The following is a 16,958-nucleotide window of genomic DNA, read 5'->3' as shown; positions in this document are numbered from 1 at the left end:
GATTTTTGGTACCACTCTGTGAGCGAACTGCCTCTCTAGGGGTTTGCAGCACCTAGATCGCTGCTCTTTTCGCCAATACTTCCAAAACATGGTTTTGCCAGTACGTGGTGTCTACATGCAGGTTTCCGCAGCCGTGACGAAGGCTGTGACTGACTGGATTCTTCACAGCTAACTTTTTAGCACCTCTCTCACAGAAATTTAGACGTTAACCTTTGGTTTATGAGTAAAAAAAAAAAAAGTAGAAAACTAGTGATACGGTTACTCCACGTATTTAGAAAATGAGGTTCCCCCCCCAATCCGGCCCGAACCGGCCCGAACCGGCCGCCGCCTGCGCGCGGCCGCCCCCCAGCGGCCGCCCCTCATCCTGCGCGCGGACGGGCAACGGCGCTGACGTCACGGCGCACGCGGCCCTCCCACGCGGCGGCGGGAAGCCCCGGGGGCGGGGCTGCCGGGCACGGGGTTTCCCCGGCCGCGTCGCGGAGGCGCGCGCGCCCCCTGCGCGGCCGTTACCTCGAGCCCGTTTGAACGGCGCGAGAGGGACGTTCAACTCCGGCCGGGCCGGGATTCGCCGCGCGCCGCTCGCTCTGATTGGCAGAGGCGAGAGGGGGCGGGGTCAGAGGGGGACCAATCCACTCTCCGCCGGGGGGGAGGGGGAAGCTCTGTGGGATGGTTTAGCCCAGCCTCCTCCCCCCCGCCCCCGCTCCCCTTCCACCTCCCAGGCCCGAGCCCTTTGGCCAGGCCGTTACCAGCGCCCGCGCGCGCCCAGTCAGGACCCCGCGGGCTGCCCGCCGCGCTGCCTGACTAAGGGCGCGGCGGCGCGGCCCCGGCGCTGCCCGCGCGGCGGTCTGGCCCGGCTGCCGCACGCCTCTGGGTCGTGGGCCGGTCGCGGCAGCCATGGCCCTCCGGTCCTCGCGGGTGCCGGCGGCGGCTTCTGCTCCGGCGTTTGCGCGGGGCGGCTGCGAGCGCCTGGGCGCGAGGAGGGGTGAGGGCGCGGGTCCTGGCGCCGCGGAAAACGCGCCAAGTTTCCCGTTGTGGGGAGCGCGGCGCCGGGGCGCCCCGCAGTCTCCATAGCAACCGGGGAGGGGGTGTCCGGGCGGCGCCCCCCGCCCGGCGGGCGCGCGGCAGGCGGCGGCGGCGGCGGCGGCCGGGGCCGCGCGAAGATGTAGCGGGTGAGGAGGCGCCGCGCGGAGCCGCGGCCCCCGCCGGGCTCGGGCTGCGGCTGCCGCGCCGGGGCCGGGGCCCCACTCAGACCCGCCGCGCCGGGCGGCGGCGCGCGCGGGGCCTCCCGGGCGGGCGGGGGCCGCGGCTGGAGCGGGGCCGCGGCGGCGGCGGCGTCCCGGGCCCCCCGGGGGCGGGCGGGCGGGAGCGGCGGCTGCTGCCCGGCGAGGGGCCGGGGGCGGCGGGGCGGGAGGGGGCCGCTCCCCGCTCTAACGCTGTGCGTGTTTGACAGGTGCGACTGCCGCTCGCTGCTTTCCGCCCAGGCTGCGCTTACCCCCCCCCGCCCCGTGCTGGTCTGCGAGGGGGGAAAAATGCCAGGGGTGCTACCCAGTGACAGTAACGGGCTTTCGAGAGGGAGCCCGTCAAAGAAAAACAGGCTTTCGCTGAAGCTTTTCCAAAAAAAGGAAGCGAAAAGAGCGCTGGATTTTACAGAGTCGCAAGAAAATGAACAAAAGAGTTCTGAATACAGAGGCTCTGAAATGTATGTAAGAGTTTTGCTTTGAATAAGAATTTCTGACTATGTTGTAGATCGATGCAAGAAATAGTCCAGTAACCCGGACTTCTGTTTAATATAATGGCTGAGCAATAGCTGTGCCATTCATTTATTAAGTTATGTATTTTTGCTTCAGTATACTTTTCAGCGTGTATTAAGTAAATCCTTGACTCAAGTTACTTTAACTGAAGTAACTCATACTTGAGTCCTTTAAGAAAACAAGTGAATAAACTTGCTTCAGTATGGATGTTTGGTTGGTAATTTTTTTAATAACTTGAGGAAGTTACAAGTTTTGTGAGAAATAATGGTTTTGTTGAAAAATGCTAGATTTTAAATGCTATTTCTGCTCCAAGTGAAAGCATTATTTATGCTATTCACTAACTTTCATTAGGGTGTTTCAAGCCTTGCGTGAGTCTGTCAACTGGTTTCATTGCTGGTAACGAGAAAGTTTTAACGGGAAAAAATGCCTAATCATGGTAAATTACAAATGCATTGAAGATATTAAGATTTGGTCCTGTTATATAAGTAACATTATATTAACACTTATGTAATGTGCCAGGTTCATTTCTTGAATTGTTTTTACCCTTTTAGTATGTTTTCAGACGTTTATGTGGTACGAATCTGGAGCAGGGACAGTAACAGGAAAATATGTGCTAGGCATGTTTTTCTTAATGCTACCTTAGGAGCAGACAAAGAACATCCTAAAGAGAAGTATTTTTGTTCTGTAAGTCAGTTTGATGATTTTGTTCAAAAAATGTGTATTGTAAGTAGTGTCAAATTTGCCTGCTACTCGTAAACCTATTTCTGTGAATGTTGCTAGAAAGAACTGTTTCTGTTGAGTGGGTCTGTCTTTGATTCCATAAGGTAGCCATACTGAGACTTTCAGAAACCGTTTAGCACAGTTTTGATCTATGTGTATTAGTCATTAATTTATAAGCTAGCTCTGAAATGGAAGCATGCTAGAAGGAGTAATTTTCAAAAGTTCTCTCATATACTATTTTCTCTGTTTAATAGTGATCAGGTTGTTCCTGCAGCACAGCCTCCATCACTTGTTAGCTGTGAGAAAAAGGACACCATGTTGCCTTTTGTGGGCTTGAACAATCTAGGTAACACTTGTTACCTTAACAGCGTACTTCAGGTAAGGTCATGTCCAGGGACTTAAAAACATAATTTTGTTTTGATTAAGCACAGGCAGCTGAGATTCCTAATGTGATATTATCTAGAAGGTGTCTAGATTGTAGAGGGAGTGTAATTACAGTGGAGAGAGGAAAAAAAAGATGATACTGCAGGAAATACATGCACCATAGATTGCTTTGATTGAGTAATCTGTCAGTTTACATGCTCTGGCCACCTGCCTGCCATGAATAATTCTGTATCTTTGTGTGCTGTGCAGCAGCCTTGGGAGATGTGAAGCTAGTTTGATCTTAAGTGTGGATATGTATTTTTGAAAAACTAAAACAAGACAATAGTTGATAAATAAAACTGTTGCTTTCAGGTGTTATATTTCTGTCCTGGTTTTAAAACTGGAGTAAAGCATTTATATAATATCATTTCAAAGAAGAAAGAATCTTTGAAGGATGAAGGAGCACAAAAATCAGAAAAGGTAGTATTTCTCACTACATGTTCTTTTACTTGCCATTGTGGAAGTGTGGCTATGTGCCAGGAATATAGTGTAACTTTTTTTTTTTTCTCTCTATATAAGGTGATTTGCAGTATGGCTTTCTATAGTGCCATTTAATGTAAAGTTATTATTGAGTTGTTTTGGACTTGTATTCAAATTTGGTCTTGTTCTTCAGAGATCCTGTAAAGCTTTAAAGCAGAAGTCTTAATAGGAATTCAAAATCGCATTCACCATATTTCTCATATTAAGATAATTACGATACTTTTAAGTGGATGGAAATTGGCATTTGGCCACAGATAGTTGTTTTGGGTTTTTAAAATGAGTAATGTGCTTGGCTTTTGTGTATGTCCTCTGCTGGCAAAAGAGCAGTATATTGACTGAGAATCACTTGTTTCCCATAACCGATAAATTCTACAAATGTCTGTTAGAAAAGTAGCAAAGTGAGGGCAGGAGAAAAAGCTCAAATTGTTGTTACAGACAAAACCAATCTTTTTTTTAACGTTATTTTCTACAGGGAAGTTGTAAAGAAGATCCACTGGCAAGTTACGAATTAATCTGCAGTTTGCACTCATTGATTCTTTCAGTTGAACAACTTCAAGCCAGCTTTCTCTTAAATCCAGAAAAATACACAGATGAACTTGCTACTCAGCCACGAAGGCTGCTAAATACTCTTAGGTACATATTATCTTAAACACATTGTCAGAATTTGCACCTAAAGTTTTGAGGTCACTGTGACTGCACAATTCAGTGTTAGAGACTTTGGGAAGATAGATGGTTTTAAATGTGGGATAACATTTTAGGAAGTAAGTTTTTCTATGTTTCTGAGGGAAGATTCTTGTTTATTTTGTTACCTCTTTGAGCTAATAAATTTAGAAGTAAATCTTGATTTTTTTGTAAAAACATAATTTAAATACAGCAGTGGATTTAAAACAGTACTTAACTTGGAGTATGTAAGTTTTCTCACGGACCTAAGAAGTATCACTACTGGGTTGCAACTGAGTGGGTCTTTATGCTATTCTGTATCAGGCCATAACTATCTGTGACAGATAGGATTTCAGTCTGGCCCTGGCAAGGATCCTCCCGTGTGCTTTTTTTGTTTGTTTTGTTTTTTATTATTATTTTTTAATTAAATGCAAACTTCCCTAATACATATCTCAAATTGTGTTGTCTAGTTAGCAAAGAATAGCTAGTCTTCATGGTTTTGCTTATTTACTTTTACTTTTAATAGAGAGCTCAACCCTATGTATGAAGGCTACTTGCAGCATGATGCCCAGGAAGTTTTGCAGTGTATCCTAGGTAACATTCAAGAAACCTGTCAGCTACTGAAGAAGGAAGAATTGAACAAACTGCCTGTGGAAGAGCCTACAGCTAAACTGGAGGAAAAACTTAATCAAAATATTGAGAGCAATGGAACTAGCAGTCCTGCTGAAGAGGAGGATAGTGTACCAAGTAGCCATGTTGGAGAGAGATCTGAAGATAAACTAATGAAAGGAAATGGGAAAAGAAAAAGTGATGCTGAGGGTGGCAATGCAAAGAAGAAATCCAAAGTATCCAAAGAGCAAAATGCTGAAGAAAATCAAAGACAAACCAGGTCAAAGAGGAAAGCAACAGGAGAAAAGCTGGAAAATCAAACCGATGCCATTGCCAAGTGTTCCACTGAAAACGAGAGTGTAAAGCCAACACAAAAAAAGTCACGGCTTAGATTAAACTGGTTAAAGTCGTCATGCAAACAGCCTAGTATTCTGTCCAAATTCTATAGTCTGGGAAAGTTAACTACTAATTTGGGATCCAAAGACCCAGTGAAAGAGTATGATGACTATGAGCTAGAAGAGCCATCCATAAAGTGTGAAAATGGTAACAATATTAAAGAAGAATATCATGAACCAGCATCTCCTGTGGAAAGCCATAGTGAAAAAGGAACTGAGAAAGAACCAAATAAGGAAGGTTGGTGAACATCTGTATGGTGTTAAATTCAGTAAGATTAGGAAATTACTGTGTGGGAAGTCAAGTCTTCAGACTGCATAGCAAATAGCTCTCTAAATACCAGATATTTTCAGGATTAGAAGATTTTTATCCAAGAGAACTTACTCTATACGTGTTCGTATCTTTTTTTTTTTTTTTAATATATATCTTGAACTGTTTAACTTAGATCTTAAGAGGTATTCTCTAACATTGCAGAATCGTTGTACGATGTGAAATACTCAGACTGTTACCAAGTTTATATTCTAATTTTTGTCATCCTTGGAAATAGCAAGTGAATTCAAGATGTACAGGAAAATTCCTGTAAGGAACAAATTGAACAAAACCTGATTGGCTGTGGATTTGTCCTAAGTTCCTACAAACCAAATATCCTCTTCCCTCCTAGTTCCCCAGTTCTTCCACATTTTCAACCTTCCCAAGGACTAGGAAAGAAGCAGAATGTATTATATATGCTAATTGGCTGACAGGTATGCAGGTTAGTGTCAAACAAAACAAGGTAACTGTTGAAGGGAAGGGCTTAAGTATAAATTTAGCAATTACTAATTTGGAACTTTCTTTCTGATCCAACTGCAAAATTTTCCAAAACTTTGAAGGCATGCAGAATCTTTGAGATCTCCATTTCTTCAGTAGATTTGACAAAAACTGGCCAACTAGTTCAGAAAGTACTGGAAGAGAAGAGTAAAGATGAATAGAGGCTAAATACAAGTGTGATTCTCCTTGCAGGAGATTAACAGTCAATACTAGTAAGTATGCAGTGCATTAATGACAAAAGCCCAAATTTTCCAGAATGTGGGATTGTCATTCTATAAAACAAGAACCTAATTTTAAAACAGAACTTGAAGTCTCAGAGCCAACAGAAAGACTGCTCATAACAGGGCTCCTTATTCAGCATCAAGCAGCTGACATCTTGAACAGTGTATATGATAGTATTTTTTATTCCTATTCTGAATCCTTAAAAGGCCATGTCTGTACACAGTGATTTCCCCTCCCTCCCCCCATGAAGAATACCCAGTTTTTGTATTACCTTTTGAACAAAACACATCTTGATGAGTAATCTGGCATATATTTTCTCTAGGTACAGAGCTGGCAGTTTTTGAACTAGTGGAGAAACTGTTCCAGGGCCAGTTAGTACTGAGAACAAGATGCTTGGAGTGCGAGTGCTTTACTGAAAGAAGAGAAGACTTTCAGGACATCAGTGTCCCAGTGCAAGAAGATGAACTTTCTAAAACTGAGGAGAGTTCTGAAAGTAAGTATTTATGGAAAAGGGTTGAGATGTTTGTGTCTTCTTCAAATAGCCATTGATGAAGGACAGTGTCATATTTATTAAGGAACAGTGCTCCTGCTTGTGCTGGTTAAAAGTAGAGGCTGTTCTGTTACCTGTTTTCCTGATTAACTTTAGATGTTAGAAACAGAGCACAGATATTAGATATTTTGCTTGATTTGGATCTGATGGTGGAAAATTCTTAAAAGAAAAAGCAGAAAAAAATCTGCAATTCTTCTTTAAAAAAAAAGTGTCTTTTTCTGTGAATTCACTTTTAAGAAGTCTTTTTTCAGTATTTCTTCACTGTCATTACCTTAGTGACAAATATTTTGTTTGTAAATGTTAGCTCTGAAATCATTTGATAACTTTCCCAAATATTAGTGATATGTACTTAATTCATAGCTTTAAAAAATAGATGCAGTAAGCATTGTGACAATTAATAAATTTTAAAATTTAGCATTTTAAAGTAATTTTAGTTCCCATTGTCTTAATTTGAAGTAGGTTTTACTATTCTGCCTTTCCTGTTTTGCTGAGGGACTTCTGAGTTAAGTGTGCATGTGTGGGGGTGTGTGCGTCCATGTGTATAACGCTATTGATAGTGTAGATGATGCTGTCATTAACAGTGCAGAGCTGTCAGGCTGAAATGAAACAAGTGAAAGGGAACTTTCTGATAATTTTGGAAGTTTGCCTTGAGTCAAATTCTGGTCTCAAATACATGTATCTAATTTCTAGATACGTCAACAGAATTTGTACAGGTACCTCTGAAGGCAATCTTTAGGAAGACGTATATTTTAAGTAAAATTGAGAAATTTGATTAAAAATCAATTAGTGCTATTCTTATCATCTCGCAAAACATTCAAAGATTTGAATAAACTTTCTATTTGGTACATATTGAGTACTCTTAATTTACAGTATAATTACTAGTTCTTGAACATGTCTTAACTGTGTGTATGTGTGTACATGTGCATATTAATTCTGGTGGGGGTTGCACTGGAAATGTAAATAAGTGTATCTGTGAATGTAATGATTCTTTTTTATAGTTTCTCCAGAGCCAAAAACAGAAGTGAAGACTCTAAAATGGGCAATTTCACAGTTTGCATCAGTGGAAAGGATTGTGGGAGAGGATAAATATTTTTGTGAAAACTGTCATCATTACACAGAAGCAGAACGCAGCCTTTTGTTTGATAAAATGCCTGAAGTTATAACAATTCATTTGAAGTGCTTTGCTGCTAGTGGCTTAGAGTGAGTATTACAGATACACTATACTACGAAACAGTGTGCTGTTGAAGGAGAAATCTTACTATGAGATGAAAATATTTTATATTTTCCCACAATGATTACAGACTTCTAGATTGAATTCGGTTTAAATCAGTGGGACACAGCCCTTAATTTCATAAAGGCTTTTTGTTGTTATAGATAATGGGTGAAATTATCCTCAGGAAAATATACTTTCAGGAGGCTTCTTTCAAAAAATTTTTACCTGTATTCTTATCGCAGCCTGAAATCCCAGTGTTTCATAAATTTTGTTTACTTCTAGTATCACCTGTCTGCACAAGTTTAGAGGCAGGTTTAAGTACTTTAGCAGAAGTGATGAGCACAAAATTGAATTTCATGGTCAGAGCTAGTAGTACTTCAGTCTCCAATTGAATGGGAATATTAAAATTCAGAAAAAAATTCAAGTGGTAAACATTTTAAAGATCTATTGGATCTTTATCTATGGATCCATTCCTTTAAAACGCAACAGTATCAATGTCATTAATGTTCAGCTGCTTAGCAGTGACAGTTTGATGTTATACACTGTAGAAATCCTTATTTTTTTGGAAGAGATTAAGAGTTTTTTCCTTAAATTTGTAAGTATGAATAAAGGTATTTCTTTCAAAACAACAAAAAAACCCACCTCTCAGTACCGTACACAGAAAAGATAGAATGCCATGACAATTTATGTATTTTGCAGCAGGCTCTATTTGAATCTCAATGGAGGAATAATTAAAAATGACATTAGGCCTTATCGGGATAAACTTGTTGTTATACTATAAAATGTCCCCTCACATCCTTTGTAACACTTTTTTTAAGCTAAATGCATTTTGAGAGTGACTATACAATTTTAGTAGCATTGGTAGACTTGGCCTGTATTTTCAACTTTTCCCTGTATTTGCTCAAAATAACTTCTGTATCTGCATTAACTTTGCTGGATGCAGCAAAAGAAAAGAAACTTTGGGTGGTTCAGTGTCTCACTAATTGGCCTCTGTTGAAGAGAGCTAACACTTCACTGCTGCAGCCTGTCCTGTACTTTATAATCTCATGTAAATTTAGGGTGTTCTTATGATTAGAAATAGTTCTGAGAATTAACAGAGCTCCTGTGTGATCTACACTTAAGTCATTTAGCCACAAACTCATTATATACACCAAGTTCCCTGTGCCTTGTATTTAGTTGCCTTTAGACTTTCAAAGCCATCTTGACAGTAGGAAGTCTATTGTATGAGGTCCTCACTGGAAATTAGTTTTAAAACTATAGACCCTTTGGCACTCTACAGATACAAAATATAAGGTGACAGGTGATTTGTCACAGGATGCTCTCTGTAAACAAGTGCTGATAACAACTCTATTCAATATAAATCTGTTTTTTTTTTTTTAATAACCCGTATTTTCAAGGGTTATACAAAGATTTGTAAGGGTAGCTTGCTAAGGTTTTGGAAAGTGGAATTCTCAGTCTGCCTAGTTTTAGTATCTGATTTGAGGACTATTTAGCTGTCTGACAAAGTAGAAAAAGATCTGCATAATGCCTGCTAACACCTCTTCTTCACACAAGCATAGGATCCTAACGTAGATGATACTTTTGTCATGACAAAGCAGAGAAAAGCAAGCCAACTAAATCAGGCATTTAAAAAAAACATTGTTACACTATTACTGAGTAGCCCTTGACATGAGATGGAATCCTAGTGTTTTGGACTATCCAAAAAATAGAGCATGAGATGTCACCTAAGAGAAAACCTGAACATTACAGATCTTCAGTTTGTTCCTACGTTTGCTCCTTAACCTGACATTTTCCATATTACTTACCTTTTTTTTGTCCTGGTAATCTTAAAGTCCTTGATCCAAAATACTCAGACCTATATCCAGGTCAGAACCCAATCTCTTGTAGTCGTCTTTATTTGTCCTTTGAATCATGTCATACATTTTCTGCTAATTGTTAGCAGCCAGAGATTAAGGAAGAGCGGAAAAATCAAACACAGTACTGGAGTCAGTGATGAAGCTGAAACTGCTTAGAATATTGTTTCCCAGTTTTGGCTTGGGCATTTTATGTCAGGCAAACCCATATTATTTCTGAACAGTTACACTGGGATTAATAAACATAGCTGCAAACCAAATGGGAAGAGCAAAGAACGGTAAACCAAAACAGTGGCTTATCCATAGTGTCTGGAGTTACTCTTACTATGATCTCTTTTGAACTATGAGCTCTGATGGAGCTTCCCCCAGTTGACTTGCATAAACTTGTAATATTTATGGTAAAAATACTAGTTGTCTCATAGATGGGATTGCAATAGTTTACTCTCTCTAAAAGTAGTAACAGACTGTTCTGCTGTCCCTTAAACTACGAATCTTCATATTGCTTTCTCTGAGCTCCAAGACAAATTATGAAACCTTGGCAGCTTCTCACTTGTGCTTTACTGAGTTTTCTGCCATCTGAGCTTTAAATAAGAATACAATCAAGGATGATGAGAAATTAAATGGAAAGCAGTGATGATGTAAATTTTGGCAGTTAATAGAGCTTTGCTCCATCTTTGATGGCTTGCAAAGTGGTTCTTTATAAATAAAGCAGATAGTGTAAATACCTACTTGCCTGGGAAATAGTAATCTTCAGCATGTATGAGGAGGGGGAAGAATGCTAGATTCAGTTAGTAGAGACAGTTGCAGACTGGGAAACTATTAAGAGAGAATGTGTAACTGGTAACACCTAATTAAGCATTTCTATAGTACAAATTTAACCAGTGGCTTTGCTGGGAAAATAGATTCTTGACTTGTGAAATGAAATCAGGTAAAGGCAGGTGTGTGTGTTTGTTTGTTCTTAAAGATTTACTGAAGGTTTTGAAACACACTTGTTAACTAGTGAAAGTAGTGCTTATGCCATTGGGAATCTCATATGGAGAACTGGCATCCTCCTGTGTTAGAAGAGCTGCAGTAAAGTATTTAAATTCTTCAAGTGTTTAAAATAATTTGAGGGATTAATTCAGTACAGTGGGTAAAGTTCCACTAATGTATGACCACAGCAAATGTAGCTGGAGAAAGCAAGTTTGTTGTGTATGAACTACTGTGCATCAGTTAGAGGAGGCAGAGTACTTGGCATGCAATTTTTCTGTCTTCAGATTCTTATCATTAAGAAGAACAAAAAGCTAATAGGAAAAGATTTCCTCTCTTATTTCCTCCTCTCCAAATCTTTCTGATGCTGGATCTCATTCAGAAGAAAGGTAGAACCTGTTTTTTAATGTTTTATGTTAATATGATTGTCATAGTGTGCTTGAGTGGAACTGGATTTCTGATCTAGAGTCAGTAAACAGTTTCCCTGTTTCTCGACTCTTCTGAATGTCTCTACTGCTGGCTAGTAATAATAGGGATTTTCAGAAGATTTAAATTTTATTGTGTTTCTGATTATATGCTCTTTTCTGTTTCTTTTGGTTTAGTCAAATGTTTATGGTTAGCCTAGGTCTAAAATGAGATTTCAGTTAGACTTGAGTGAATGAGGACATCTCTGTGTGTGTGTGTGTGTAAATGTATTTATGTTTATAAGGATTTATGGCTGTGAACAGTTACATGTTTAAAAGCAAAGCAGAACTGAAACTAAACCCAGAAAAACAAATAATACTGTTACTCCAATTAGGCTTACATTGTTATACCCTAGATGCATTTTTCTTGGATTAAAAATAGTTATTTCCCTTTCTTATGATAAAATAGAAGTTGGGTAACAATAGTTAGCTCTTTGGAGCCTAAGTTTTACAGAGTTTGTCCCTGTTCCTCCGTTCTCACGAACGGCATCCTAATAGATGAGCAAGACTGAAACATCATTGAAGTCTACTAGCACGTATAAGGCATCATTAAATAAAACATGGAGGTTAATTAGACTGGGCTGAAGCAATATGTCAGTTTAGTATTGTTCAAAGGAAATAACACACAATGATGTAAAACAGCTGATTAAGTTCCAGTATTTCTATTTCTTTAAAAACTTTTTAGAAGGTTTTGTACTATAGTGAAAGCATTTGAACTTTTTGTACTGTAAATTTGTGTGCTATGAACAAAATACAAAATATTTGTGGAGTAGTAGATGCTTCTCCAAAATAAGTCAGCTAAATTGTGTAAAGAAACTGTATAATATAGGACAGTTAATAGAAAATCTCTAGTAATAAGAGAAGAATATTAGTAACTTAACCATCCTTAGATTACCATCAGTTGCATAGTGTCGGAAATACACTACAGTGCATTAAGATGGTATGAAGGTATGAAGAAAACTACTATAGCAAAGCCTCAGATTTTTTGAGTGATAACATTAAAGCTATTTGAAGGGAAAATAGATTTTTATTCCTTTATTTGACAAATTTTCAAAGGTTTTGGAAAAAAATGCTTACTCTGTACCTTGGATGTTGAAGAATTTCCAAATGTGGAAAGCAGAAAGTATAACCAATTAAGACAACTCCCTTTTTTGGTCACTATTTAAAAGTTACTTCATCTGATACTTCAGAAGAAGAGAGACCGTTAAATAGTTAAAATATGCACCAATTATTAGGCTCTAAGATTGAACAGTATACATACTTTGAAAAAAGTCTTTCTTAAAGCCTAACATGGATACTCACAATAAGCAAGTTGGAAAATGAGCAACTTCTTATGTTCAGATCTCCTGTGCCTTTTTAATAGAAGGAAAAGAATATAGACACAACATATGGGCCACTTAACGCAATACTGTAAGCTAATGTAGCAAGACATCTAACTTTATTTTTCTTCTAAAGGTTTGATTGCTATGGTGGACTGTCCAAGATAAACACTCCCTTATTGACGCCTCTCAAGTTGTCACTAGAAGAATGGAGCACAAAACCAACTAATGACACCTATGGATTATTTGCAGTGGTAATGCACAGTGGCATTACAATTAGCAGTGGACACTACACAGCCTCTGTCAAAATTACAGATCTTAATAGTCTAGAGTTAGATAAGGGAAACTTCATCACTGACCAAATGTATGAAATGATTAAACCAGAACCACTGAATGAGGAGGAAGCAAGAACTGTTGCTGAAGACTATGATGATGGTGAAGTCTCCTTTAGAGTCAATGGAAATGCCCAGCCTGGTAAGGTTCTGAATAAAAAGAACATGGAAGCTGTTGGACTTCTTGGGGGACAGAAGAGTAAGCCTGACTGTGACCTGTACAATAACAAACCAGCTAATCCTGATAAGTTTCTTAATATTGTTACTGAAAACAGAAATTCTGAGTCTAGCAATACAAATGGAAATGTGGAATTCACTATGGAACACAGTGATCAAAATGGTGTTGCTTTCAGTGGACTAGAAAACAAAGCTTTGTATGTATTACAGAGCCTGAAAGAGTATGAAGGAAAGTGGTTGCTTTTTGATGATTCTGAAGTGAAGGTTACAGAAGAAAAAGACTTTCTGAATTCTCTTTCTCCAACATCATCATCTACATCAACTCCTTACCTGCTGTTTTATAAGAAAATTGTAGAGTGATACTGTATTTTGACTGTAAATACTAGGAATTTGCATACACCTATTGGTCTGATTTGCATCACGACTACCTTGAAGAAACAGCTGTTTGGTTTTGAAGCTACTGGATCATAAGTTTCTGTTCTTTTCATTCTGTGTAGGTTGCTCAACTTAAATTAACAAACCATGTCATAGAACTTTAACTCACATAACGTTTATGCTGGATAATAGTGATATTACCTTTTAGAAATACAAACCTGTATAGTTCCTATATGATGCCTACGATACACAGTAGTGGTTTTAACACAACTCTAGTTCTCAGACATGCCTCTTGTATTATTAGCCTTTTTTTTTAATAAAAGTTATTTGTATTCATATTCCGGCGTAAATGTATATTAACTAGCAAATTTCATCCAGAAGTTGTGTATTTTTGTAACTTGGGAAGTAATACTTCATATCTAGTCTTTGGGTAATCTACATGGTTTACTGATGACATTCTCCTTATTCAGTTCTGTAGTGCTCAGTGCAACTCAAAGCACAAGAACAGGATATTGTAAGCTTGTTCAGTGTATTGGAAGGAAGTGAACTTAATAGAAATGTTTGAATGGTCTAATTTACATCTTGTTGATTAGGTGTTAAATGGACAAAGTGTAAATAGGTGTGACTAGTACTTCCAAACAGGGGGAGCATGTAGTGTAATTAAAATATTTTGTACTTCTAAGAGTAAAAAGCCCTCTACTTTGCATATCTGTTTGGGTGGATTTCGAATTTAGTGGTAATCTTATAACAGTTAACTTGTATTTAGAGCTCACTGAAATGTGGGCGAACAAAAGCATTTGGCTTGATGCTTTGTTAAGAATGTATATACGAAATAAAAAATTTTATGATATGCACTGAGTGTCTGAGATGACTACGTCAGACTTGTGTTTGGAGATGAAAAAAGTGGGAAGTGAAAATGGCTGGGCATAGTTACAAAAAGGTTGGGAAGTTATGTATCTTAGAGAAATTTAGAGGGGAGAATGATATAAAAAAAATTGTTTTTAACATATTCTTGTACAGTTAAATGGCTAACCAAAAAAGTAGCATAGTCTATTTGGAAAATATTTGATGGTTAAAGTAAAGTTCAGAAGCCAGAGGAAACTAACAGATTATTGTATAAATGAGTGCAGTGTTTGCCAATAAATATTAGAGATTAAAATCCTAAATTATGTATTAGAAATAAAAAATTTAAGGAGCATCGTATGAACTGCAGACAGTGGACAACTAAAATTTTTAATAATATGGTACAAACTAGGGTATTATTTCTCCAGTCATAGCATGGATGGAATGACTTGAATTACTGTTAAACACACAGCTTAGGAAAGATGCAAGGGATGTGAATATGCCCATTTTCAGGACATATTTTAACTTTTCAAATACAAATTAATCTATATTTATAGAAAAAAAGTCCTGAAGCTTATATCAAGTTTATTCTACAGTACTCATTTTCTTATAGACCATCTTCTACCATAATGCAGTACAAACACTGAGATAACTCAGTGAAAAATACCTGATGTTTTCCATGTTATAGGGGACCTTTGATTTTGTACAGACAAAACGTATGATATATAGATATATATATATATGATAAAATATGCTTCCCTGTAGAAAGATTATATTATCAATTAAAAATAGTGTTAAAAAAAAAAGCTGGACTAAATTTAGAGCTGCTTCTAAATTTATGCTGAATGGATGTCTAATATGTATCTCAGTTGTAGAGGGGAAAAAAAGTTGAATTTACACAGAGACCCTTCCCTTTGCGAAGCACTGTTAACATAATTTTGTAGTCTCAAACAAATTATCTTCCAAAAAATAACTGTAATCCTACCTTGTAAGGATAGCCAAACTAAATTACAGAATGCTATTTTTTTTTTTTACTGCTGCCTGCAGTGTGAGATTTGCTCAATTTCAGCCTGCAAATAAAAGTTTGTTTTTCCAAAATCAACCCAGGACTTACGTTTTTCATTCAACTGTAGGAACAGGAAATGTTCCATGGAAACAAAATAACATTATATGCAACAAAATAGTATTTACACTGTAATCAACAGAAGATGCAGCCTTCTTCCTTTCATCATAATAACACATGACTTCTTTAGAGAACCCTTACTTTGCAAATACTCAAGCACAAAACATGACCAGCTAGAATATTCTGAATGAAAAAAATGCTGCTCTGCCTAAGTAAGTAAGTGTGATATTAAGAGTTAATCTGGCACGGTTTGGGAGACTTGCTCAATTAAAGCACACACTACCTTTCCTGAACTAGTAATTTGCAACAGTAACTGCTGTCTTGTATCACAGGTCTTAGTTTGCTGCAACTGAAAACAAAACCCGACTGCCCTGCTCAGCTTTCCGCGTTAGTGCTCCTCTGTTTTATGTAATTGTTGGGCTACATGTACTGAGAAGCTGTTCAGATATACACTGACACGGGGCTAGTCAGTGAAACGAGAGGATATATGTCAAAGATCTGGATGAAAACAGACACTCTCATAGCTGAACAAACAGTATATGAGAACTACTGTTGTTTCATTCTTCTGTGGATATTAAGGCTCTTTTTTGTCAAGCAGTTTGCAAGTCTCAATATCAATCTTTTGCGAATCCAGTATTTTCCTTGCGAGTGTCCCAGACTCCTGTACTGCTTTCCAAGCCTTGTCGATGCCTCCAGGCTTTGACACAGGCCTTCGAAATGTCTCACAGAAACCAACAAACAAAGAGGAGGTAAGAGGAGTAGTTTTCCCTCGTACAAGAAATTCCTTGCGAGCCTCCTGTGTTACAAACCCTGCTAAAGAACTGGTTCAGTGGCAGCTGTGTTCACAGGAAAGAGAGCGCTACCAGTCGGCGAGAAGTGCTGCGCTCGGGTTACCAAAGCAGCACGGCCGCTCTGGAGCTCTTGGAACAAGACAGCGCACGAGGAAGAGCAAAACGCCGCAGCGCGGCGCTCCCTTCCCCGAAACACCCGTCGGCGCCAGCCGGCGGCCCGCACCGTCCCGCTGGGCGCCTCGCGGGCCCGCCGCCGGCCGGGGCTCCAAGGCACGGTGCTGCTCCAACCCTGCGCGGGAGGGAACGTAAGCTGCTACAAGCCGCGCTGACATTCAGCCAGTAATACCTTGAAAAAAGCACCGAAACCAAAAGCGCACACATGTACCCCGCCCCGATGCGGGAGGGCGCATCTATAAACACAGAAATGGAACAGGAGGGAACCCCCAAACCACCAGCCAGCAACTCAGGAATGCATACGTTTCAAAAGGCAAACATCTGTAAGCTGCAAATAGTGATGCATACTTATGACTGCAACCAACCTTAAAAACTCGTGTGTGAAAAACTATATATACACACACACACACACACACACACATAGAGAGAGAATATATTTTAATATTTTTGTGCATATATGTGTGTGCGTGTACATATGGATGTATATGTGTAGGTATGTATATATACACACACACACACACATATATATATAAATATATCTGCATTTATATAGAGAGAAAAGCTTGTGTTTAATCACATACTACTTTTTCCAAGGGCCCTTGTTCGATTCAGAGATAAGAAATAAAAGGGATTTAATTTAGGAGTTGCATAGTCAGTTCCAATTCTGGTGTTTCCTGAAAGTGCTGCACTAGCCACTAAAATAATTGCTT

At 39.3% G+C, this 16,958-nt stretch overlaps 1 protein-coding gene across 2 annotated transcripts; it reads left to right on the top strand.

Moving 5' to 3' along the window:
- Positions 1 to 1,154: 1,154 nt before the first annotated feature.
- Positions 1,155 to 15,262, top strand: USP1 (ubiquitin specific peptidase 1). Of its 2 annotated transcripts, XM_062581880.1 has the most exons (9): positions 1,155 to 1,169; positions 1,451 to 1,699; positions 2,726 to 2,849; positions 3,207 to 3,314; positions 3,847 to 4,007; positions 4,561 to 5,276; positions 6,388 to 6,558; positions 7,614 to 7,815; positions 12,570 to 15,262. In XM_062581880.1, exons 2-9 carry the CDS (start codon positions 1,530 to 1,532, stop codon positions 13,300 to 13,302), a joined length of 2,385 nt encoding a protein of 794 aa, XP_062437864.1. In that variant the 5' UTR covers positions 1,155 to 1,169; positions 1,451 to 1,529; the 3' UTR covers positions 13,303 to 15,262. The 2 variants fall into 2 exon arrangements, with proteins under 2 accessions (XP_062437864.1, XP_062437865.1); XM_062581881.1 differs by lacking the exons at positions 1,155 to 1,169; positions 3,207 to 3,314 and having other exon boundaries at positions 1,421 to 1,699.
- The last annotated feature ends 1,696 nt before the right edge of the window (positions 15,263 to 16,958 follow it).

The sequence above is a fragment of the Rhea pennata genome, chromosome 8 (genome assembly GCF_028389875.1).
Source record: "Rhea pennata isolate bPtePen1 chromosome 8, bPtePen1.pri, whole genome shotgun sequence".
In the NCBI taxonomy this organism is placed as follows: domain Eukaryota; kingdom Metazoa; phylum Chordata; class Aves; order Rheiformes; family Rheidae; genus Rhea; species Rhea pennata.
The sequence above is the reverse complement of the archived record's forward strand: the minus strand, read 5'-3'. Positions and strand labels throughout refer to the sequence as shown.